The following is a 25,629-nucleotide window of genomic DNA, read 5'->3' as shown; positions in this document are numbered from 1 at the left end:
ATAACCAATGTTAACCTGTAGGAACAAGCAAACCTTCAAAGATTACTGCACTGCGAGTTTACAAGAACGATTAGGACTTTCTCCAGGAAAGCGTGCCTACTTCAATCTCTATTTTATCCTCCTAATTAACCTTTATTAGTAATGCTGTGCAACTGCAAGCACTAAGAATTTAGCTCTGTTTAGGTGCCTAGCTTTAACTACAGGTTTGAAGTCTTGCATTAAATGATTCAAGGGGAAAGTTTTTGGTTTGGCAGTTTGGCCAGTAGCCTCAGAAAGACTGATGATTTTGCTCATTTTAATTTAGAAAAGAACAGGAACCAGATTGTTCTCATCATCCTCCCCCCTTCATCCCATGATACACTGCTGAATCAGAATTTTTGGAGACCTTTAGTGTTAATTCACTGGGGATAAGTATTGGGATAGACAACCAATGCAAATATTAATACACCAAGATAAATCCTTAATTTGATTTATTTAAGGTCATTTGTACATACGAGCTACATCTCCAAAATCTACTTTATTCTACAAGACAGCTTCCCTACAGTTAGTGAAACCCTTGCCTAGAATGGTTGCTTTACATAACTGATATATTAAAACATGGAATGCTTGTAGAGTTGTGGCACTGTATGACATCTACACGGGACTTCCTTCAAAAGCTACGACTAGGGAGCCTCCTAGCTTCTCAGCAATACAAGCTCGATTGAGGTCCTCTGGCCCATTTGCTTGGCATTCATGCTTTATGCCTAAAAAAAAGATGCAGAACACTCAATAATGCAGTATTTCAATATGCTAGTAATCAACCAGAGAAGCACAGTTAGTAGTAATATTAGAAGAGGCAGTCTGGTCACTCAAGCTGCAAAGTCCCACCTTCACTAAGGAAAACTAAGGAATTTGGGTTTATTCCCCCTTGATATATCACAGGAGACATCTGGCTACACATCACAAATCAATACATGTATCAGGGAGAAGCTTTTCACTACTATCAGTGCTTAGACTGTCAGCTGCCCATGGCAAATCAGCCTGTGAGTGAAACAGTCTCATTTCTACTGTTACCCTGAATATGTCAACTGAGGGAGCTGCTGCAACGCAAGCACTGAACAGCTGACAATCAAAGCGGGATGCGCTGTGCAGACTTGCTGGTACATGGAATTAAGAGTGGTTTCTGTTCCAGAGATAAGGGAGCCAGACCCAACTCTGCCTTATGTTGAGAAAAGTAGAGAAATCAGTGTTTCTTTTTCAGCCCTCACCAGCTTCAATTCATTGGTGAGCTGTACTGTGAAGAACAGCACTGCTGTGCACCGCTCAGTACTACACAGTGCAGCACTCTGACCAGCACGGCGCTAAGAGCTGAAGGGGGCACTGCTACCGGGCTGGGAGGCATCACAGTCATTTATTCAGAATGAGATTTCAGAATGCTGCAGCAAGGGTTACTCTTTGGTCATTGGTGCCTGACAGGATGAACATCACTTTGTTTCTCCTCTCAGAGACGCAATGCCTTTGAAATGAGTAATCACAACTGCATCTCTAAATCAAGCCAATCATTGCTTCCTAGTACAGCACAGTTACAGTTACTTGATTCTGCAGTTCAATAGATACAGGGCTGAAAGTCCTCTGCCACAGAGACAGCGTGACACAAAATACAGGTCACTGTTAACAAGAATGTGATGTTTATAGGCTGCATGGCGTAAACACATTACTCTGTATGGCAGTTACTCTTGTACGCTGCCAAGCCTGCTCCAGTTCTGAGCACAGTTCTAGTGCCTCTAAGGCTTAGAGTCAGACATTTTAAGTTTGGCTTCAGCCAGAGCTTCTTTTAGCTCTGTCACAAGGCACTTCACCTGGTGAAATTCTCATCTCACTAGCATCTCAAAAGAAAAAAAAAAAGCCAATTAGCGAATGGTTAAGCCTTGCTGTGTAAGTGTTTCAGATGGCACCTAGGAGCGTTAGCTGCACTACATACCTTGGAACTTCTTTTTGATTGCATCCTTGGAGCTTGCATAGATCATCTTACTTTTGAGAGGTGCTTGTTCTGGTGCCCTAGTGGAATACAAGAAGATAGTGCAATTAGCAGCATTTATTATCCAGCAATAAGACAAACACCATCCCACTGATTATAAACAAAGGAAACTCTAATGGCTCATAATACAAGTACCGTGCTGTCCAGCACATTTTAATCCTTCCATAGACAAAACAAATGCTCGTAGACCTCAGCACAGCTCGGGCCTCATGCTAGGAACAGGCGAGTTGTGAAGAGTGCTTACCACAAGAAGAACATCAGCTCTTCTTTTTTGGATTCCTTGGTCTCGAAACTTGCATCATACAAGGCGTAACGGCAATCCTTCTCGGGAAGCATCTGCACAAAGTGCTTGAAAGGGTCAGTAACCGTCACACCAACATCTCCCACTAGAATCTCTTTGCCTTCTTCCACAATAATGCACTTTTTGTCTGGACTGAGGCAGAAGATGACAGCCTTCTTCCTCTTCTTCACTTCCTCAGGCGTAGAGCATTTCCGCACTTTCATGTCATAGAAGATACGGCAAACCTCATCGGCAACTTGCACTCCAGATGCCTGCAAAGATGAGAACAAAGGCCTTTAGGGTTACCACTGAGTATTTGCACAACTACATTCTGTGCTGCCTCCAAACTGAGGCTAGAAGACGAGCGATACTCGCAACACTCACTGACAGCCCCAGAGTCTAGACAGGAGAGCTGCAGGCCCTTCTCAAATAAAGAATCTGGAGCCTCAATGCCGCCTACAGTAAGTTGCCAAACCAAAAGTACTCTGAACAAGGCACAATCCTTCTTAGATTAGAACAGTGTTGGTAGGGTAGTTTCACATTTATGTCCACCGCTTGTCCTCTGAGATTTCAGCTGTGGCAAATCCTTTGACGTTGCAGCAGCTTGGCTTCATTGGCCATCTCGGGACAGGCAGACAACTAAATTAACAAGGGTCACTTCTACTCAGTCTCCTGGCCATTTCCAGCCTGCCTGCCATCAGCTTTAGGAATAGAGGTACAACAGTGTCAAACTCACACTTATCAACTGGGTTTGGCTTAGAAGTCAGGAGAGATACAGTGGGGCACTGGAACACAATTCTCAGCCACGAACAAACCAACCTTCTGAAGGTGTTCTCAATTCAGTGTTTTAAAGGCAGAGCTTGCAAGTCCAACTGTAAAAATTCTCAGCTTCCCAGCAGTTCCTCTTCCAGTTTTTAAAACAAGCTGCCTTTAAAAGGATTTCTTCACCCCTATCCCATCTTTTTTTTTTTTTTTTCCCCACTCCTGGAAGCTTGGTGAGAAATTGTGGTTACTCAGTGGTAACTGACAGTATTCATATCTGAGTTTTACACTCAGAACAAAATGAAGTTTGAGAGGTTAAAGACAGCCCTAGAATAGAGAACGCTGCAAATCCAGGGAGTCACACTGCTGGAAAAACATCACGGTCAGAGCAGTAAACTGTAAATCAAAGCCTGTCCAACACTCATTGTGCTCAAACCGCAACGTGCCATGTAAACACTGAGATTCCTTCCTAATATTGCCTCTCCCCCTGCTGCTTTTGGGGCTTCCAAAAGTGACCTTATCCTCAGATACAGTAAGTCACACACTGGAAGGAAAGTCACCCTCCTCCGTGTAACTGCCACATGTCATCATCTTCAGCACGGTCAGCACTACTATGCAGGCAGGTACAGCATCACGTGAGAGGTACCACCTGAAAAACACTGAAGGTTGTTCCTTGTTTTGGTTTCTCTTCAGCTCAGCCCACAAAAGTGTGCCCAATGGAATCATTTTGGGGGGGGGGGGGAGGGGGGGGGGAAGGGGGAGGAGGACACCAAATCACAGCACTCTCTCAAGGTATAAGCAAGCAGCAGAGTTCAGCTGGAATGCCAGGGAAATCAGTGAAGGTCAACTGCACAGTGCTAACTTTCCTGTCCTTAAGAGTCATTATGGATTGGACAGCTACTACTTCTAACATACATATATATTCTTTTCAAAGCCCTGACCACTGCATGTCTTTTTTCCTCTTCTGGATGCCAATGCTATACAGCCATCAATCTGACATGGAAGCTTTCCTCCATGAAACAGAGCTCTTTAGGAGCTTACTCAAACACAAAGGGACCCTCAGAATTTACAATGCACGGATTGTCTGTTTGGGGTAATCTACCTCAAATCCCTTACATTTGCTCTGGGAGAGGAGCAGGCCCACAGAACAGGAGGAAGTTGCTGTGCCTCAGCTGCCTGGCAGGCAGCCACCCTTTTGCATGTCTCCAGCAGCATAAGGAAAGCAAGCAGAGAAAGCTTATTCCAGGATAACTACAAGCAGAAGTGCAAACATCAATGCAAAGTGACGCATTCCTACATCACCTCCTTCATACTATGGACTGCACCTCTGTGAGAGCGTGGCTGGGAACTAACGAGAAATGAATGTATTTCTTCCTGCCTCTGCATCACTGTGCATGGTGTGGGCAAGAGCTCTCTGGGAGGACTGGAAATAAGGCAGGGTTGCCCTAATAATGCAAACAGCACAGCAACTGGAACTACCACATCATTCACTACGGCTAATGCACTGCCAACTCCAGACAGACATTTTTTCCCCTCCTTTCTATGAGATTTGTCTTCCAGGCTAATGGTACCTCAGCAGCTGACAGGAGATTTAAGTCTCAGCTTTTAAACCTGCAAAAAGCTTAGGAGTTTACACAGAAGATGCACAAAGTCTGACCCAGCACAGCCTAGTAATGCCATAAAAGGAACTGGTGTCAACCATCTCCACCTTTATCAACTGTTGATCTTTGCTCCAAGATCACTAGTCCCTCCTTATCGACTCCTGTTACCAAGAAGTTAACTCTGAAAGAAGGCATTACTACTCAGCAGAGAGCCCCAAGAAAGCATGAGCAATGGAGCTGCAAGTAGATGCAAACCGTGCAGCCAGGAGCAGATGCACAGCCAAAAACATTTCTCCAAGCTGGGAGACAAGTTATTTCCTTATAAAGGAATTGAACACGGCTGGCAAGTTGCTTCAGATTCCAAAAATGTTGAGAGTACTCCTTCTGGAAAGTCAAATTCACTCTTACTCTGCAGCTGACCACTGGGACTGACCAGAGGCTGAAGGGGTAACAGTAAGAACTGGATTTTTTCTTAACTTTCCAAAGTAAAGTGTTATTAGCTGGTGCAACTCTTCATAACTATTATACAACCTCTGAATCCATTCAGGTGTTGATACCAGCAGATGTTGATCTGCTAGGGACAGCATAGATTCCTTCATCCTGAGAAAACACTACAGCTGTGTCACAGCGTGGGGTTGAAATGAACCCATAAAATCCCAGCACAAGTGCTTCCAAGAAGGCAGCATACTCCTGCACCAAAAGGACTCCCTCTCCAGCTCCAGGCTTGTACCAGTTATGATTCTCTAAACATACCTAAAAAGGAAAAACCTCAACATTAGGTAGCTTTTGCTGTAACTTGGCCACGGCCATTCAGGGTAGGGCAGTAACAGGATGACTGTGAAAGCCACTGGAACACAGAGAAATGCCACATGCCTAAGTACATGTTCTCAAGTGGTAATTTAACCATGTCTCTGCTGACTTGTCCTGAAAAACAGCTGCTGAGGAGCCTCCACCTGCCAGTAATGACAGGATAAGCATTTATTTGTTTGTCTGGATTCTCTCTGGCCCAGTATTACACTGCTCAGAGGATTCAATACAGCACACTCATTATTTTTTCAGGCATGGTGGCCAGAATGCTGCATAGCTGAGGACAGATAGCTTGCTTCTGTTCCTTTTTCAATAGGGAAGCAATTATCCAACTCAGGACAGCACACATGGGTGGCTGAGCAGTGTGCATGGCAGGTACTGGTGGGACACAAGGCCATCAGCTGGCTGCATTTTGTAGCATTGGACAGAGCAACCCCTGAATATATGCAACAATAATTAAAACCATTCTCAGGACACAAGAGGCAGGCAAATAGCCAGGCTGTTCCCATGGGTGTCAGGGCCAGCTAACCTCATCAAGGCAGCAACAAGGAGGCAAGCTGCCTTGTTATCAGGTGGAAAAAATGATGACAGGGCTGCATATTCTTGCCTGCACGTCTCCCTAACTGTGCAAATTTCCCCCCACAGGGATTTAGCACAAAATGAGTTCTCCCCCCGTACTTCCACGCAACTATGGCCAAAGCAGCATGCCTTGTGGGCTGCACCTCCGCCTACGTTATTCCACAGCCCTCACACCAGTACCCCATTGTATTTTCATATAGATTGCTGTAGGCACATGAGGTAATGGTTGCATTAAATGCCTTGTCAGCATGCACTGCAGTAACACAGCAGCTCTTATTCCCTTCACAAAGCCACCGTTCCTGCCTCAAGTGCAAAGCACTGCAGAAGCCCTGTGAGAGCAGAATGCTGTCCCCAAATAGCACGGCTGAAGAGAGAGCCTTCTGTCTCACAGGCCTCGGACTGCAAGGCCTGGCTCCAGCTGGCTCTGCTAACAGCTTCCAACACTTTGCCTTCATCACAAAGTACTCTGCAGCTGGAATTTCATCTGAATAGGGTGATAAAATGGAGGGGTAAGGCTGAAGAATAACCCGAAATTTTCCTCCAAGAAATCCCTGTGTACAGAAAGAGATTTCAAATAAGGAACTTATCAGATCCTCAATAGATTGATTTGCAGCAAGCCTGCATAGAAATAGATCTCCAATGCAATTTGCATTGGATTTTATTAGGGATCGTTGTGAACACCAGCATCTTTTCTGAATATTTAAAATACTTCACTTAGAAGGTTTTGCTCCTACATCAGCAGTAAGACAGACAGCTTTAATGACTTAGTTTGTCTCACAAGGAGCTTGACAGATTAAACCCGTTTTTAAGTGCAGGCCAATTTTATGCTGCAGACTTCCTTTGTAATGTTTCTGTAGATAACAGCTCAGGCATTTCAAGAACCAGTTCTTGCCTCGTTTTGTTTGGGAACCACGTGCACACACATTGTATGCATCAGCACGGACAATCCGCAGCTACTCAAGTGGAAAGTTCTCCCTCTTGGAAAAGCACCATCAATTTTTCCAGAATTGACACCAAGAACATACTGAAGCACGCCTGGTTTAATTGCAAAGGCAGAGATCTGAGAGCACTATACGTCCATGTTTACCAGTCACACCACTGCCACATATTTGGTTCTGGGTTTCTTGAGCAAGCATCTTGTTTCCCCCAGCCCTGGCATACCATCCCTCTCAGCCACCTTCCAAATCCCCTTCCACTGCCAGAACTGTTTGTGTGACTGTGTGGCACTTTCCTCTGACTCACCAATGTGTCACAGCACAAGTTTTCAGTTAGAACCATTATCACCTGACTGTTCCAGGACAGGAGACTGTAAAGCCGTTCCTTACACTGCCACGCAGCACCCTGAGATGTTGCCAGGGCTGAGACCTGAAGGGACAACTAAGCTCAGCTAGCACTGGGCACCCAGCAGGCAGAGAGGCCTGCTGGAAGAACGTCAATTCCACAGCAGGCTTGAAAAGGTGTCAGCTAAAGCTGCCAGCTGCGGTCAGCAAGATGCCTGAAAACTTGGGTGTTACAGACGTATGGGTCTCAAATGCTGCCTTGCTTCTCATCTATTAGCAGAACACTCAAGAAAGCCCATTCGATACTAGCACTTCTGCTTTCCAGAGCAAGGAAGGAGGCAACATGCGGAGCAGCTGCTGCGACTTCACCCTGCAGACCAGGCCAGCACAACCATAGCAGTGCCCTCCTAAGTCCAAAGTTGGCCCACTTCCCCCACTAGCAGCAGCCAGACAGACACCCACACCTACACAAGGCAGTCTACACATCTGAAAAAGTCCAAAGCTTTGGTTCAGATCTGAAGCGTGATAGGAAACATAACTGCCTTTTTTATTTTTACTGCTGTTGTGTAAGAGGCCATTATTTACACACCATAAACCAGCAAGAAGAACAGTGCTATTTGCATGCCACTTGTAGGCAGATCTTGCCAGGCTGATTTAAGCTTTTTATTTTATTTTGCATTACGTGATGTATCTTTTGAGGGGAGGGAAGGGAAACAAAATTCTGTTCAGCTTTTTTCCTGACAGTAAGAAAAATTCCAACTAGACAAGGAAAGAAGAAGAGAGCTGTCACAGAAAGACAAGAAAAAGCATCTTCTGCATTCCTTGAGGTTATTTCCTCACCTTTCAGCCAGAAGAAATCATCACCTGCTCCCAGCCACCATGAAATTTGCCCGTGGTAATTACCCAGGCAGGCAGAACAGGCAATCCCTACTGAGAAAAGCAACCCCAGCCATGCTATTGAAAGAACAGGAAGCGTGGCAGCCACTAGGGGGGCAGAAATTTTGAGAAGTGCCCATTCCTGTGTTGAAACACATGTTTCTAAGGTAATGCGGGTCTAAGCTGGAAGGCAACAAGACTCCTGCAGGAAAGCAAAGCTTCTTAAGAACACATTCAGCACAAAAAAATCAGATCTTACGAGCCATATGTCTGCAGGAATGTTCGTGCAGCCCTCCACAACCCCATGGCTACGTAACATTCATCCTTAAAAACAGCTTTTGAAGGCCTTCCCTGGGCAACTCAGACATTTGCTAACAAGTTACCTGTCCTGGAGATGGCTGTGTTGTGCAAGCATGAAACCCCCAAGCACCTCTCAATAAAGACTCTGCCTGCCCATAGCTCTCCTGTATGAGATACCTGGGTCAGCCCTTGTTCCCTCCAGGGACCAGTAATACCCCAGCAGCATGAGTAGAAACATGCCAGGCATGCACCCAACCAAGCGTAGGGAGGCTGTCTTCTTGTCCACGAGGCACACAGACCTCTTAGTTACACAGATTTGGGAATACTATTGACTAACAAGCAAGGAAAATAATTTGCATGGTCCTCCGAGGACTGTGGAACCATTTAATCCAGTACCAAAGAAATTAAGCCTTACAGCAAGGCTTGTAAAAGCGGGAATTCCAATGCTCTTTTGATACCAAGTGATGCCCTCCTGCTGGCTTCGCTGTACTCTGTCAAAAGGACTACGCTGCCTAAAAGCAAGTTCATTAGCTGCAACAAGCAAGCATCTAAAAGCAAATAAAAGGAACAAAAAACCTAAAGCTTTTTCCAAAAAGGAGATAGCTATGAGAAATACGTGTCTCGGCCAACTTGGGAACTGCCTACTTCAGAAGCAAGAGGAAGCCTGGCACACGGAGCAAGTCATTTTAAACAAGGTTTGTGTACTGCAGAAGTAGCAGCTGGCTTGTTGAGACAAGCCTACTTTAAAACAGGAGCTGCAGGTCTCGTCAGACCTTCGGCAGCTCCCTCCGCACTTCCCCTGGCTGTGCCTCCTGCCGAGGGTTGGCCGCAGCGCTCCAGCTGCTTCATGGGAAGAGAGATGAGCAGCACCTCCCGCGTGCAAGGCCTGTGCTGAACGGGAGCTCATTTACTGGACATTCCCTGCGTTCAAGAAGGCAACGATAAGCATCGGGCGAGCTGCCGTCAGGCAAAGCGCACGAAATGAGGTGCGTAGAAACACTTGTTTGTTGACAGAGAAGCGTTTGTGCGCGACGTAAGCAAAACCAGGACGAAAGTGCGATGATTCAAGGGAATTTGTCAGCCGGTGCTGCAGAACGCGGCCCGCCCCGCGCAGCGCAGAGCCGGCGCGAGGCGCCCGTTCCGCCCCGCGCCGCCGGCCGAAAGAGCCCTCGGGCACCGCGCTCCCGCACGCGTCTCCTCGGCTCGGGCGATGGAACCGCCCCCACCTCTCCTCCTTTTGTTCCCCGCCGGGCCCGTGCTGAACGGAGCCACCGCCCTCCCTCCCGCCGCCGCTCTCTAGGCCAGGCCCGATCCCCCGCGCCACGGAAAGATGGCTCCCACCCCGCGGCCGGATGCGGCCCCGCGCTTCCTGCCGCCCGCCCGCCCGCCCCGCCGAGGCCGTGAGGGGGCGCCGCCTCCCCTCCCCCCTCGCAGCCCCTCCCCCACATGGCCGCGCCCTGCGGCACGGGGAAGGAGCGCGCATCGCTCCCCCCCCCCCCCCCCCCGCCCCCCCGCGCCCCCCTCCCCATGCCCCCCCTCCCCCCATCCCCCCAATGGCCGTGCTGCCCCTCGCGCCCGCGTGCGGCGCGGAGCGCGCCACCGCTCTGCGGGGGGAGCTGGCGGGGCGCGCGAGGAGGAGAGGGCGGGCCCATCTCCTCAAAAAGAGGGGGGGCCGCGCCCCACCGCCTCGCGGCGGGGTGGGGGGGAAAGGAAAGGGACGAAACGCAGCGCGGCCGCCTTGAGCCCAGAGGCCCGCCGGCCGCGGGAAGGGCTGCGCGACGGCATCGCGGCGGCGCTGGATGCCAAGGCTCCATCTGCCCCTGGCCGCCGAGCCCCCCCCCCCCCCACGGCTCCCCCCGCGGATGAGGGCGGTGGGGGAGCAGCGTCCCCGCTTGTAGCGCCCGGCTCCCTACCATGGTGTCGGCGGAGCGGCGGTTGCTTCCCTCGGGTGTTGGGCGCGGCGCGGGCTCCGGCAGCAGGAAGGGAAGCGGCGAGGGCGCGAGCCGAGCGGAAACGCTGCCGACGTCACGGCCGCCGTGCCCGGCGGAGGAAGCGGTTGTTATGGTAGGACCCTGCGTGGCAACGCCCCGGCCCGCTCCCCTATCCAGCCTCGCGCATGCGTGCGGCCGCAAACACCACCCACACACCGCCCGGACCGGGGGGAGCGCTCCCTTCGCTCGCCTGCCCGAGGGGGGGGGCTGGGCTGTCCAATCGGAAGGCGAACCGCAGAGTGATTGATGGTCGCCGCGTGCCGGCCGGCCAATGGCGGCGGGCGGTGTGTGAGGGGGGCGGGATTACCTGCCCCAAGGTGTGTGCGGGGGGGGCTGAGGGGAGCTGTAACAGGGGGCGGCGGGGATAAAAGTGCTGGGGGTGGTCGTGAGGGAAGTGGTGGTAGAAAGCCCAGGCAGAACGGATGGGGAAGCTCTGCGGGGAAGGCGGCGTGAACGAGGCCGAGGGGAGGGGACAGGCAGCGCAGCCCAGGAGGAGGAAGTATGGTGTTTTTTTTTTTTTTTTTTGAGCGTTTTTTAATACCTACTTTGGTGCGATCTCAGTCGGCCACTGGTGATTGGCTGCCGTTGTCGTTCTCGCGGAGGGCTGGGGAAATCCCGCGAGAGGAGCGGCGCGCCGGGTCGGGGGTGCGGGCGCTGTGTGTCCGTCTCGCAGACAAAGCGGCGCTGCAGACGTGGGGCCGCGCTGTGCTCTAGGGCTGCTAGGCGATACGCTGCGGAGATGCCATTTCTGTCATGATTCTGGGCAGTCGGGGTTCTTGTGATCAGGCTGAGCTGCTTACAGGAGCGCCTTCTATGTTAGAAAATAGTGGAGACGAGCGTGTTTCGTTGCAGGATGCTGACTGCAGTGCTCCCAGCTAGTATGGCTGTGCGCTGATAGGCAGAGCCCAGTACCACGCCGATCTGTTGTGTTTCCGTGCCAGCAGAAAACAAAGCGAGGCTTGATGGTGTGTTTTCAGGGCTGAGTGACAAGGCAGCACGATTTTTCAAGGTTACAGCTATTTTTCTGATGTTACAGCTAGCATAAAGCACCAGTAATAAAGATAGACGGTATCCCTTGCTGCTTTCGTCCATATTGCTGTTCTACTATAGTGTGACATCCTGTTTTTTCTCCCTTACCAGCTTCCCTTTTTAGATGCTGTCAGACCTGTTCACATGGGTGGTCGCATACTGAAGATGGGTGTGTTGAAAAAGCAGTCCTGTTCCAGTGGGCTCTGCCAGGGGTGCCTTTGGCCCACAACATTTGCACCTGATGGGCTGAAATGAAGCGGCACTGGTGAACAGTTTGCTAGGAGTGGGTGGGTTGTTCCTCTTGGTGCTTTTTTTTTTTTTTTAATGTGTTTCATCAAAGAATGGGAGGGAAAATGATAGAATTACAGAATCACTACAGTTGGAAAAGATCTTCTATATCACCAAGTCCAACCATCAAACCATCACCACTGTGCCTACTAACTCATCTCCCTATGTGCCACATCTACACCTTTCTTGAAGACCTCTATGCTGCTGGAGCCTCTGCATGGGACTGTAACACATAACCTGGGCAGCTGTGCTTTTAGCTTTTAATTGCTGTGGGTAATTTGTCTGTCATTGTTCTGAGCTTGTTCTTAATGACTTGGTTTCACTAGAAGAGAGAAGGGTGCAGAAATAAGGCATCCGGGGGAGAAGGGGAGGGGATGATGTAAGACCATGAGAACAGGGCTGAGGCTGTTTCACCTTGTATACTTACAAGGGAAAATGAATTGAAATTGAGCTGTTGGCTCAGCCTGTTTCAATAGGACTCATGTTTCTGGGCACGTTGCTATGAGTCAAGAAGGTATCTTAACAAGTGAGAAGAAGCTCAACAAGGAGGAGTTTGAGCAAGGACTTTCACTTGTTTCAGTCTAATGTGAAAGATGTGCTTGCTCTGGGAAGGACACATTACTGAGAACCCTGATGGCTTTCTGAAAGACTTTACCAAAGACTCTTTACCAAGAGACAGGCCAGCACAGCCTGGTGAGGCACAGCACCTGTGGCTGAAGAAGCCAAGGGGCACTGGCAGCTGCCTGGCTTGTGGTGGATCCTGAGCACTGTGGGCTCTATGTGCGGTGCCAACACAGGCACAGAGAGTTCTGGCTCTGCACTGGGAGCTGTGTGCCATTGGCTGTTGATGAGTAGCAATACTGTTTGAGTTTGTTATGGTTTGGGAACCCCTGCTCCATGGAAATCCTGTGCTGCTTTTCCTGTAGGTGACAGGGAGTCTGTTTTTCCAGTCCTGAGCAGCCTGTTCCTCACAGGCTTTGAACTAAAGCTGTCTTCTGGCTGCCTGAGCCAAGGAGGAGCTCCCTGTTTTGGAGTGGGTGACAGGGAATTTTGGTGCTTCTTTTTTTACTTCCTCTTATCATCAGTCCTGCCTTCTGATGGAACAGGACCTGGGACAACGATGAGGAAGTTGTGCCCTGTGGTGGCTTATTGCCACACCAACACCAACCCCTGTGGCTTGCTGCTCTGCTAATGCCTCTTACAGCCAGCTGCTGTGATGGCATACGAGTGAGCAGAGCTTCTGTTTTCTGAGACTTTCTCCTTTGGCCCCAGGATGTAAGTGCAATGTGAAGTTATTAAGAAGAAAGAAATGAACACTGCTGACTGCTACGACTGTACTGTGGAAATGTAGGTTTTCATAAAAAAAAAATAATTCGTCTTTCAGGTACTTAATAAGCTTTGTCCTTTTCTTTCCCTGGTGTTAGTGCTATGAATAAGCCAGGCTGAAAGCTGAAGCGGGATATTCAGATAAACCACCTCAAAAGGTGAATACCCTCTGAATTCCCCTCTTTCTCTTATGGCAAACTGCGTTTGCAGTTTACCTGAAACCTCCTTCCAAAAAATCCATCCCTCTCCCCATGAGCAAGTCTGAGAAGTTTCAGCAATGCTATTGCTGCTGGTGACTGCCTTCTTTGGCTCCCATCTAAAATACCTGCATGAGCTGCAGCCATCCACTTTCTGTTCAGTGAAGGACTGCTTCCAACCCTGCCATGATCAATGTAAATGGTCACCAGTGCACCTACAGGAGTCTAACGTGATCAATACTATCTCCACCTCACTGTCTTGCTAGCATCTGAGATGGTGACTACTTGCTTACTTTGTGTGCCTCAGCTATGTGTACTCCCCCTCCTGTCTCCAAGCTACTGACTCATTTCCTCCTCTGAAACCTTCCTTTTTTAGCCTTTCACTCTCAAGTATTTGGTGGCTGTTTCGAGCTGCCTGTTCCATGCCTTACTTAGGCAAACCTCTACATGGCAGCCCTGCAAGCCTTTCTTTTTGTAACGCAGAAATCAGTTTTTTTTTTCCCACAATACTCTCAGTTCAGTGAGGCAGTTTGAGCTACTCTTAGCCAGTTTGCTCCTTTGCTGTTGGAAATCAGGGAGGCAAAGCATCAATTGGCAAAGCAGCTGGTGAGCTGAGGCTGCTGCTGCTTATGCTAATTACTATTGTCTCGTTCTTAGCCCCCTGCTTCCCCATCTGTCTGTCCCCACCTGCTGCCTTTTCATACCTTTTGGCCCTGCTCCCCCAGTTCACCACTCTTCCAGTGGCTATCGTGGAGACTCCTCTTGGTTTGGACAGCCCTCCTGGTGGCCAGGGTCAGGCCCTGCCTTTATGTGCTCTCAGGAAGCAAAGAAACAGGGTGGTCTTGTTTGAGGTGGGGGCTGTGAGTTCTGCTCATGCCTGATGGATGCTGCTGTAACCAAATTCTCTCTGTCTGTCTGAAATTCGGTAGTCCATTTTTTTCATAGGGTTTATGGAATATTGGCTCTGTGCTCTTTTGGCGTCTCAAGGCTCAGCAAAGATAATTTTAGACAGGAACAGAAAGTCTCTGTAAACCTTACAGTCATAGCTTTTCGCTGGCAGAAACAAAGCAGGGAGAAACCCACTGCAGTGCATTGCTGAAACACTGAGCTTAGTAGATGCACTGGAATCAAAATGTATGGGGAAATTTCAGGGGAGGAGGTGCTCCTAAAGGTGTTTCCCAAAAGTGCTGCTATGCTGTGGTCCCTTTCTGAGGAGGTGATGATGTACAGCCAGCAGTATGCAGGAGCTTGGAGTCCAGCCCAAGCCCCTGCCCTGGCCTCTGGGGTGAGGCTAGCAAGCTGTCTTACCTCTTAGTTTCCCATCTATGAAGTGCTGGTGTTCCTCTAAGTTGATGTGAGATACAGTGGAAATCAGAGCTGCATGTTGATTATTTTTACAGTAATTAAAAGGCTGTCACGAGTTACTACAGATAAATGCCAGAACTTGTATTAATTTTTAATTTGCTCTCAAGTTCTGCAATTGCTGCAGGTTGCAGTCCTTTTAATTTCCATAGAGTACAAAATGCAGGCTATGAACGATTGGAGCAGAATCTGACCCTGCTTACTGCTGTGAATCCTGGCCAGTTTTATCAACCTCAGCAGAACCACTCTGGATCGAGTGTGATGGGGAAGGTGTTCAGCTCCTTCATTACCACTCTGTGGCATTCTCACCACCAGAAGGACAAAGGAGGGAATAAAATGAGAAGGCAGCTTGGGAATAGAACAGCCCTGTGTTAATTTAAAAATGCAAGAATGTCACCAAGCTACTCTCCCACCTGATTTATTTCTTTTTTTCTGTTGCTGCCTACAGAGTACCTGTGTATGATGAGAATGAAACAAATCCTGCCCCCAAATCACTTTAAAGACTAACTGCTGCTCCAGTCTCATTTAAATAATCAAAATGGGCAACAAGCAAAACTTAAAACGATGCATTGGCTTCCTGCACAGGCATGAACTGCATGTTAAATTCCCCTCTGTCTGAGACGTGGAGTGCATGTTAAGTACACCGAGGCCTTGAGCTGTTCTTAGCCAGTGGGTAAAGGTCTAAGCAAAATCTCTGGCTGTACTATCTGAATGATTTGCTGTGCTGAGTGTGGTTATGCTCCTGAGCTTCTGCTGTGACACAGGGCTGTGTTTGTCACCGATTTTATAGAGGGGCAGGGCTCCCAGCCTCAGGCAGGAAATCCGTGGTGAGGCTGATGCAGCCTTCGTTGCCATTTATGGGGTAACACCCTAACCTTTAGGCCATTTCTTCTCTGAACATGTAAGGTGGTAATATTGTAGAAAGCATCATGGCTGCAAGAGTTTCTTAGAGAATAAGCACTTGTGGCTTATGTGGGCTTTGTTCCAGCGTGGAGGTGGTTGCCGCTGACATCTTTCAGCAGTGTCATTAATACATATATTTTTTTCGTGACTTAATTAACTCCCACTACTCTCACACTGCAACCCAGGAAGGAAGTTGTTGCAGTAGGTTGTCTTTGATAGCTTCGCAATTGGCTGCATCAGAATAATGACAAAACCTCTTGGCAGTGTGTTTCTTCTGCAGAACAGCTGTTTCTTCTGACTGGGAACTTCATCTTGTTAGTGTTCCTTGGAGCTGAGGCTGCTTGTTGAACCTGTCTGGGAATGGGGAGAGCTTGGGGGTGGTTAAAAATCATGAGTTCATTATCAGAAGGGTTTCTGAGCCTAAGATGAGGTGGCATGAGAATTAGCCCTACCACACGTATTGCCAGTTGTGTGAAGTGCTGCACAGTCAACGACTGGCAAATCCCTGCCCTAATCTGCTTATTGTCTAACCATGAGATAAGAAGAGCATGGGGTAATGAAAAAGGAAGCAATGAGACCGTATTAGTCAGCATGAGGGGTATTCATCAACAGCAGCCTGAGAGCTGGGAAGGTCTTGGGGGAGGTTTATTAGGGGTTAATGAAGCCACTTTCAAAGATAATGTGATAACACCATGTGATTTTTGAGAAGGTGTTGTGCGAGGAGGCTGCTCTGGGAATGCAGGATGGTTACTGGAGTAGAGTGCATCTAGTAACCAGTGTGCCTCTGCCACACAGAGGCAGTAACTCATTTCCAAAGCCCAGCCCTGACTGCAGGCTGTGCAGCACTGCCAGTGCCTGTGGAGCACAGCGGGATGGACAGCAGGACACATCTGCCCACGAGTTGTGCTCACTTATTCCTTTCCGCTTCTGATACACTGGGTAGTGTGAAAAAGGCTGTTACCTTTCTGATGAACCAACCTTGGGTGCGTACAGACAACGCTCCTATGGCTCCTGCCATGTGGAATGAGGGAGGCAAGGTGGTGCTCATCAGAGGAGTGGGGGGACATTGTATGCACGGGCTCTGGGAAAAAGGAGGATCCAGCTGTGCTTCCTTGTGGAACAGCAGTCCTAGGGTAGGGAGCTCTGTCTGTCCCTGAGCTCTCTCTTTTTCTGTGTTGTGGGTATGGTTGGCCTGAAGGATGTGGTCTCTGTGTAGGTCAGGAACGGGGTCACGAGTGGCTTGGTAGCTGTTCTGCCAGCCAGCTGGGCTGCTGGTTGGACTGTGGTAAGCTGTGTCATCCTGCTGTGGCTGGCCTTGTCCAAGGAAGTGGCTATGAGATGACCTCCATTGGCAGACAGGGTCTGTGAGTGGAACAAGCCTTTCTCACCCCACTCTTAGGTCTGTGCTTGGCATGCTGGCTGGAGGAAGGCCTCTGGTCTGCTGATGTGTCCAGCTGAGTGATGCCACGTTTACAGCCTTCATCAGCCAGCCGTGAGCATTGCCAGAGAGACAGCTCGGAGCTCAGGCAGGTGGTCATGGCTGCCATATGTGGGTGCTGGCAGGAGCGTGGCTGCAGCTGCACTGCCAGAGGAGGCCAGGAAATGCTGGCAGCCCATTGGTGCTGTGTGGACTCTATGGCCTGCTGGAGCAGCTTCTCCCTCAGGCAGGCTCCCATGCCATCTACCCCCAGGATTCGTAAGGATTGAATGTAACCCAGTCCTTAGACCGTACTCCCCCCGTCTCCAAAGCCTTTCTTCTTTCACGGCGCTCAGAAAGGTGCTTCAGAGCTTATCTGTGCCTCTGGCCGGGTTGTCCAGCCTCTCGTCCCCACATCCAAATCCAGCTCAGTCTGTTCGGTGTGTGGAGGGTCCCAGACCACTCTCAGACCGCCTGCTGGGCAGGCAAAGAGGGGCTGGGGTTCTTCTGCCACTGCAGTTTGCAGGACAGTGCACACCAACACAGGTGGAACAGAGCAGAACATGCAGGCCAGCTGTGAAGGCAGGGCACCATCTTGTGGCATGAATGTATTTCCTCTGCACATCTGTAGGAGAGCAGTGCTGACTTTCTTAGTCAGACACAACATGGGAGTTGCCAGCTCTCCTTTTTTTTTTTTTTTTTTTTTTTTTTTTTCTTGTTTTTTTTTTTTCTTGTTTTTTTTTAATGCAGCTGGGCTTCTTTTCTGTGGCCCTGATTCCCCCTGTGGCTTTTCCTGCCTGCACAATGTGCTTGTTTCTCCAGCTGCTGGGACCACCTCTTCCAGAGAAGCTTAAGCTAGCAGACTTGGCAAGCTCTAGGTTGGTCCTGACACAGTTTCTCAGAGGGGGAAGAAGCAGAGGAGCTGCAGAGAGAATGTCCTGACATGTCTGTATTGTGGATCTGCTCATCCCAACCAAGGAGCAGTGGTACACAGTTGTGAACTGGGTGTCAATGTGGGCTGCCAGCAGTGAGCTTTGTGTGTGAGCCATCTGTACAAGATGAGGTAGTTTGCCTCTTCCAGATCTCCTGAGGCCCCAGCAGTCTGGGGGCTTCTGGACACTTGAGCTTGACTGTTCCTTAAGAAAGCAGTGCCAAAAGTCAGGTGGAGAAAAGTGGAGGCCTGTTGTTTTGCAGAAGTAATGGCAGTTCAAGCTGCTTTTCGTACAGATTGTCTTGTTCGTTGTCTGGGTCTTGTGGGTCCTGTAAAACCTGGATGGAGATGATGAGTATTTTTGCCCTCAACTGACAGGTTATAGAGCAGACTGATTTCATCCCCTTCCTTTTCACTTTGCCCTTGCCTTCTCATGAGACATTCACCAGCCTTTCCTACTCTCTCGTCAGCAGCTCAGATTCCTGAGCAGCATTGTCCCCCATTTTCCTTAGTCTTGAGCTGCTACAGCCCCTGGAAACACTGGTCTGACCTGTGTATGGTTGTTTTGTTAGGTAATCAAATGCCAGCAGGTACCTGCATGGTGTTTCCTGGCTTGTGAGCATGTGTCCTAGCATAGCTCATGTGCCTGGAGGAGAAAGGGCTACAGCATCATGAGGAGTGGGCTATGAGCTGTGAGTGTCAGGTACTGAAATAGGCAGCCCTGCAGATAAAAGCATCTTGTCCTGTGTTTGGTGAAGCTACTCTTTGCGGAGACATGCTTTGGTTGGAGTTCCTTGGGGAGAGGGCAGCACAGGACTGTTTCTCCACTATTCTCACATGGGCAAGGAAAAGCAGAGGGGTCACAGGAAATCCATCTTTGCAAATTCACATGTTGCCACCAGAGAGCTCCCATCCTTCACAGCAGTCCAAGGGTGAGCAAATGCTGACCAACATGGGAATGTAGTCTCTACCACAAACCTGCACTCGTAGAAAGGGCTGAACACTTTGTGTTTGCTCTGCTCCATTATTATTATTGTTGTTCATATTAGTATAAGACTGTAGTGCTTGGATGAGTCTTCCTCTTTCAATACAGGCTTCTTATGAAGAGGGAAATATTAAATTGGGAATGTTGAGACTGGCTAATCAGAGATAACAAAGTGAGCTGGTGGAAAAGTGGTGGCAGCAGAGAGTTTTTCTCTCTGTTGTTTTTCACAGCCTTGCTGATGGGATAGCAGGACATGAAAGGATTTGCCTGAAGCACACCGTCACTGTAAGCCATCCTACAGAAGAACGTGGCACTTGCATTTATGGCTTCTGCTTCTAAAAACAGTGTTATCAATTGAAATAGGTTTTGATTGATACTAATTTGACTTTGTAATCACATGTGATAACAATTCCTGTTTGATTACTAGGTTAACTCATCAGGGCAATCTATTTTTTCCCTTTATTACCTGTTCTCCTCCCTGCCAGAACTTGGTCCCTACTTCTGTCTGGGTCTTTCACATTCACATCACCCCCTCACACCTGGAGGAAAAAGTGGGTAATTGGTTTATTTCAGTGAATGGCTTATATGTGAAACTGATAACTGAAAGCTGTACCTGGCTGAGCAATCTGAATGCTACAGTGTAAACAGTGTAAATGACTGTAAACACTGGGAAATGGCTGGGTTCCCTTCCCTGAGGGGTGATGTGATGTCTTGCCTTCCTTCTGCACCTCTTTTGCTTTTTCTATACTGAGAGCATGAGGAAGCCCTGGCTCCCTTGTAGCTGAGACATCAGCTTAAGGGCAGATCTGCCCTACATGAACACTCTGGCATCTTGGGGTAAATGAAACTGGAAACTAGCAGTCTCAGCTACCTCTTCCTGATTGAAGAGGCCATCGTTGCAGCTCCTCTCAATTTGCTCAATGAACTCCATCTTTCCTTAGGCACCTCTTTTCTGTGACATAGTATACCTGACAGAAATCCCAAAGGAACTTTGGAACTTGGGGAATCTAAGTCAATAGAGGTCAAATCTTATCAGAACTAGACTCTTGTCGTCTACTTTGGAACTATCTGCCAGCAGTTCCTAGAGTCCATGCATCAAAAGAAGCAGCATCTACCTAATGTTTAGAAAAAGCCCTTACCTCTAAAGCCTCAGACCACTGGGTGTTAACTGTGCAACTGCAGCCCAAAGACTGACCACTTCCCAATTTGCCTGGTTGGCTGCAGATGAAGAAGGCCACATTTGGTTGTAGCTGTGGCCAAGATGGAATTCTGTTTAATATCACTGCTCTTTCCTGGAGAAGATAGTGTGGAACCATCAAGCTCCCTGCTTCCTCGAGCAGTCCATTGTGCTACAGCTCAATCTTGTGGGAGTTTTTATAGCTATTGATTAGGCTCTCTAAACATTCTGGTGGAGACTTAGGGTTGTTTTTTACTGCTCATCGTGCTTCTTGCTCAGAGTCCCACATCTGGTCTTGTGAAGTGGGCTGCCTGCGTCTTCCATGGAGCAATGGCCTGCAGCCACATGGTGGGGGAAATGGGGACAGCAGTTAAAGATAAAGGCTAGTGTTAATCTAAAAAGCATAATCTTCAAGGGAATATGCAGGGAGCTGGAAGGTTGCTTAGCTGAGGAAGGGGGGACTCAAGAGTTTACAGCAATCTCAAAACATATGTGTGGTCAGCTGAGAAAAAGTAGTGTGTTCTTGTGTTCATGCTAGCTGAAGGCAAGATGTATACAAAAAGGGACATGTGGGATTAGAAAGAAGTTTCCAAGGGTGATAACAGAAAACAAGTGAACTAGATTATTTGAGAATTGAATGTTCTTTCTTGGAGGTTCTCAAGAGACAACATCCATCAAGAATGGCGTAACTTCTGTGTTCTCAGCTGATCTCTCAGGGCAGAGGATGTCTGCAGCAAAAGCTTCTGTGGCCCAGGAAGAGGGTGGAGGAGGGAAAACACCCCCAGTGACCTGCCTGGCAAGTCCCCCCCTTCTTGGGCTCATGATTAACCTGCAATGGTTGTGCACAGTGTCTGCTGGAAGTGGTAACATAGTGCCAGGGAAGTAGAGATGGAGGTCCCTAGGAAGCCAAGGACAAAGCTTTGGCACCAATGTGAGCTCCTTGTGACTGTAGTTGGAGTTAACAGTCCAGAAACATTATCCCAACCTGGGGAGACAGGCCTGTTTGGCAACATTTTCACTTCTCTGGTCAGTTCCAGCTGCTCTGGGGAGGAGCACTACATAAACCTGATGACCCTAAGCTATCCCAGTAGCAGTCCTAAGTACTGCTTGGTCATGTACATCTGTTTGCAACAAGAGATGACAGCAGCTCCAGCAGTTTATGGGAGACCCTGGGACGGGTATGTTCTTGGGAATGCAGGGCTGGGCAGGCTTGCTAGGGGAAAGTGCTCTTTGTTCCACTGACCTCCTTGCTCTGGGTGCAGCACCTGATTCTCACCAGTGTGCTGGGATTTTACGTGAGGTGTGAATTATGCTGGTGCCTCATGAAGGGTCCCGAGCAGCGTAAAAGATCATTCGCATAGATGAGAATTGTTTCTAATGCTGCAGCAGTTGTGAGCTAACTGAGTTCCATATTAAGCTGAAGTAGGTTTCATTTTTGTGAAACATTGTTATTCAGATTTTCACTAGGAACTTATCCCAAAAGAATGTATACCTTCAGAGATCACCAGAACAGGGAAGAACAGCTTGGAAGAATCCTACTGTTGCAACAAAGCTGCAACGTAACTGCATGAGAGCACCAAAGCCCTGGTGAGATGGACAGCCTGGAAGGAGTTCTGCCCCAAAAGGTAATTCCAAAGAGTACAACACCTGCAGTTGTAAACTTGGTGAGGGTCTGGGGAAATGTTTCAGAGGTTAGAGTGCATTTGGGGTCATACCTATCACAAGATCAGCATGTACCACCATGCAATCAGGTGTGAATATTCACATGCAAAAAATAAAAAGAGCCAGGGCTCTTCTGGAGGGGGAGAACTTGCTTCGTCATTTATTTACAAGCTCCGACACTGCTGCATTTTCCCAAGGCCTAGATATTTCATGTACTTGCCAGAACAAATACAGCCCAGGACTCTTCTAAGCAATTGATGAAATCATTAAGGGACTCTGTGTCTACTTGTGATTTTCCACTTGCTTGAGCTGACTTTGAGATGTGAACATAAAATCTGGCACTTGCAGGCATCTTGTGGATTTGTGACGGTCTTGGGAGCACTGCTTCTCCATGAAACAATGTCTTGATCTTATCCAAGCACAGATGTTGTTTGTTTGTCTGTGACAGGTGTAGTATCACTGATATTTCCTTGTTGAGCCATCCAGGTCATGCTTTGATGGAAATTCTTTAAAGAAGTTACAAATAGTTCATTTTAATACACTGGTTCAGTAAACACTGCAGTAAACTCTTTGGCAGAGAGAATGAATTATAAAAACGAGAGTTATGTGTGGAGGGGAAATGGACAGCATTTTTTTATTGTGTATTGTTACTAAGCATTATGGTTGTGTCAGCAGTCTTGAGATGTTTTATGTATCTTTTCTTGAATTCCCAGCTGCTGGAAGGAAGGTATTACGTAAGAATCTCCATTTTTCTCATTTTAAAAAAGTAAATTTCTAACCCTCCTGGTTGCTTAGAAAAACATGAAAACATGAGCTGAATGTTCCAGATAGAATGTTGAAATCAAACCCAAATACAATGGAAAACTTGGTTCACAGCTTTAAAATCTAGACAGCAAATAAACAGCCCTAGACTGATTTAGACCGTCATTTGGAAATGCATCAATATCTCACTTTTTGGTTCTCACTGCTGAAATGAGGACGCATGATTTTGGAATCAGTTTAGCTTCTCTTTGGTCAGGCAATACTGATTTTTATCAGAAGGCATCATTTTCATTATATATGTATATATGTTTAGTTAGAATACCTCTTTTTCAACAGTTTATTTTAGCATTGCTTCCATCTCATTTTGCCTCTTGTTTTGCTGCACATCACCTTTTCTTCTGAGTTAAGAATTTCATTCTGAATCTCTTTCGTTCATGCTTCTTTCTCCTTTGGCTTTAATGTTTCTGCCTGAACACTTCAGTTTGGTTAGGTTTTGACGTAGTCCTTGGCTTTGGTGTTTTCTTCCTTTCCTCATTTTAGCTTCTTCATCTGATCTGTTGCTTCCCAGCTTTGCTTTCAGCTGGTGCTGGAAAATTCCACTTTGGGTAGGCAGTGGTGCACCTGGAGATTTGCCTTGCATCAGATGAGCGCACAGAGTTTCCGAGTGGCTCAGCCCAGTTACCCAAAATCACATTAGAGTTCATCATCTCGTGACTGGGGAAGTTGTTGTCTCATTCTGTTTTTCCAGAGGAAAATCACTGAATTTTTGGTGAAAGACATGCATAATGCAGGAATTCAGAGAGATGGAATTTGTGTTCTCCAAGCGGACCTGAGGGCCTGTAGGGGGCTGTACTGCCAATGAAACTGTTGGATGGTGTGAAAAAGTTGGAGGATGAAAAGCAAGGAGGACCTTCTCTCTTCTATCCCCTACTTGTATGACATGGGAATGAAAATTGTATGTTGTTACCTGTGTTGCAGTCTGTAGTCTGTTCTTTTTTTTTTTTTTTTTGCACACTGTTCCTGGAGCTAAAAGGCCAATTCAAGTTGAGGTGCCAGCTTAACCCAAATGGTGGTGCTTTCTGAAATGCGGAAGATGAAGGTCTGAACACATTTGTTGCAGACTTATGATGTTGTGCCTGGGAGCTGACTGTATAGGGCACAGCCCCATCTACAGAACCTAATCTGAGTGTAGTCCTTCCACCATGGATGTTTCGAGCCCCAGCCACCCTAGCTGCTAATGGTGAGAACAGAAGCCCTGTTGTGTCCCAGGGCTTTGCCCTGTCTGGCGTCTTGGAGAAGAGGTCAAGACCATCCTCACTGACTCTTGAATTCACATGGTGAACTGTGTATCCCCCATTTGCAGAATGAAAATAAAGGGTCTGCAGAGCTTGTAGGAGTCCTAAGAAACAACAGTGGAGTGAGTATGACATACTCAGGAAACCTGTGGTGGGAGCATGAACTGGGGAGGTCCTGGCTCCAGAAAGTTGTGGAACCAGAGTGTAGTGCTGTCCAAGGCCAACAGCCCATCTAAAGAAAAATCTGGGGTACACATGACTGCTATGAGTGCAGGAACAAAAGAAAGGGAAGATGATGTGAAGTTCATATATCTCCACATAGTCCAGCTGCATATGAAATTGTTTCTTTGAAGTCAATGCAGCTACTGGCTCTTGTCCAGAGACTGCTGTCTTGCTCTAAGAATGTCTCTTTTGGAATGAATATGGTTTTTCTCTCAGGACCAGGAGTGGTAGGTAGTGCTTCCAGCCAGTATTGAACTCTACAACAACCTTTGCTGATCACTTCTGCAGGCAGCCATGGTTCAGGATCCTGGGAGGATGTGGTGTCACCAGGCTTTCTGCCACTTCTACCAGTACCTTCCAGCAACTCTCAGTTGACACTGCCTGGCTCAGACAAACACAGCATAAGGTAGAGGTCAGCACGGCCAACTGCTGGGCTGCTGCGCTTGAGAGAAAAAGCAAGCTGCTTCTACTTGCAGTTAGAAATGGGCCAGAAATGATTCTTCTCAGCTTTTCCAAAACTAAGCTCTCAGACTTTTCCGTGTCATGATGAATAACCTACTTGGGTTCCTGTTCAGCATTTATAAAAATCTTGTTTGCGTTTATTTGCATCTATCTATATGGAAACACTGCTGTCTGGCCATCTGAAAGATGGTGCTGATGTTGCATGTCATTAAGTTAAGTGCATACACAAAACATGCATGGGGAAAATGATGATTTTAGACCTAGACCTTAAACTTTTTAAGATGAGACAAATATGCTACTTTTGGTGTGGTTTTCCTTTTCCGGATGTCTTTTATTGTTTTGATATGGTTGGATATCCACAGTTTAAGATTTGGAGCTCCAAACATCATACATGAGATAGAAATAAATGTCTTCAGCAGCAAGCAAGCAAGCTTGCTAGAGGTGATTTGTCAGAGTCCTTGTCTTCAGAACTCCAGAGTTGTAGACCTGTGGCTGTCCAGGACCTTGAGGCCATATAGATGGTTAGTAGTCAGTCTTTTCTGTTTAGGCCTTTCCCGGTTTATTAACCTCAAAAGGCCCTGTATGCACTATGCACTGGGTAGTATAAATACATGAGTCAAGGGCCAACCCATGCACTAAGCAATGTGTAGGACAGACTGTTGGCAGATCGGGGCAGGGGTAGCTTTACTCCCAGTTTAAGCCAACAGAGAGAATTGCCTCCGAGGTTTAGCTGCCATTGAACAGGACCCTGAGGAACCTGATTGGACTGGATCTTCTTTCGGCAAGGAGCTGGACTTGATGACCTCCAGAAATCTCTTTGAATACCTGTATTATCCTCTGATAAATTCAATAGAATTATGTTGTCAGGCACTTGCTAGAGGTGGAAGCAGACACTACATCCTGCTAGCAAGTGAGGCCATGGAAGTTCCTAAGGTAGGCTGAGCTATCCCAGCCCTGCCAGCATCTGCCTCACAAACAAGTAAAAGTAAGACTGGAACGGCTGTGGGGAAAGGAGTGGAGAGAGGCATTCCTTTGATCCACACCTCAAGTCATGCCTCATAGCATGGACTCACTTATCTGTGTTTGCCAGCCCTTAGTGCTGTGCATGCACATTATAG

General features: G+C 47.8%; 1 protein-coding gene across 1 annotated transcript; it reads right to left on the bottom strand.

The window, feature by feature from the left end:
• Positions 1–453: 453 nt before the first annotated feature.
• Positions 454–10,522, bottom strand: DSTN (destrin, actin depolymerizing factor). Its single transcript, XM_042879660.1, has 4 exons — positions 10,416–10,522; positions 2,262–2,569; positions 1,961–2,037; positions 454–743 (listed from the first exon to the last, which is right to left on the bottom strand). The coding sequence occupies exons 1-4, from the start codon at positions 10,416–10,418 to the stop codon at positions 634–636; spliced, it is 498 nt and encodes a 165-aa protein (XP_042735594.1). The 5' UTR covers positions 10,419–10,522; the 3' UTR covers positions 454–633.
• Between the last annotated feature and the right edge of the window lie 15,107 nt (positions 10,523–25,629).

This window comes from Lagopus leucura, unplaced genomic scaffold, assembly GCF_019238085.1.
Source record: "Lagopus leucura isolate 7727_CA_CO unplaced genomic scaffold, USGS_WTPT01 Super-Scaffold_73, whole genome shotgun sequence".
In the NCBI taxonomy this organism is placed as follows: domain Eukaryota; kingdom Metazoa; phylum Chordata; class Aves; order Galliformes; family Phasianidae; genus Lagopus; species Lagopus leucura.
This window is presented reverse-complemented; position numbering and strand designations above follow the sequence as displayed.

Coding starts and splice junctions, on each gene's coding strand:
- DSTN (XM_042879660.1), bottom strand. Junction 2,038..2,261: donor GAGCTGATGTTCTTCTTGTG/GTAAGCACTCTT, acceptor GTATTCCACTAG/GGCACCAGAACAAGCACCTC. Junction 744..1,960: donor AATCAAAAAGAAGTTCCAAG/GTATGTAGTGCA, acceptor TCTTTTTTTTAG/GCATAAAGCATGAATGCCAA.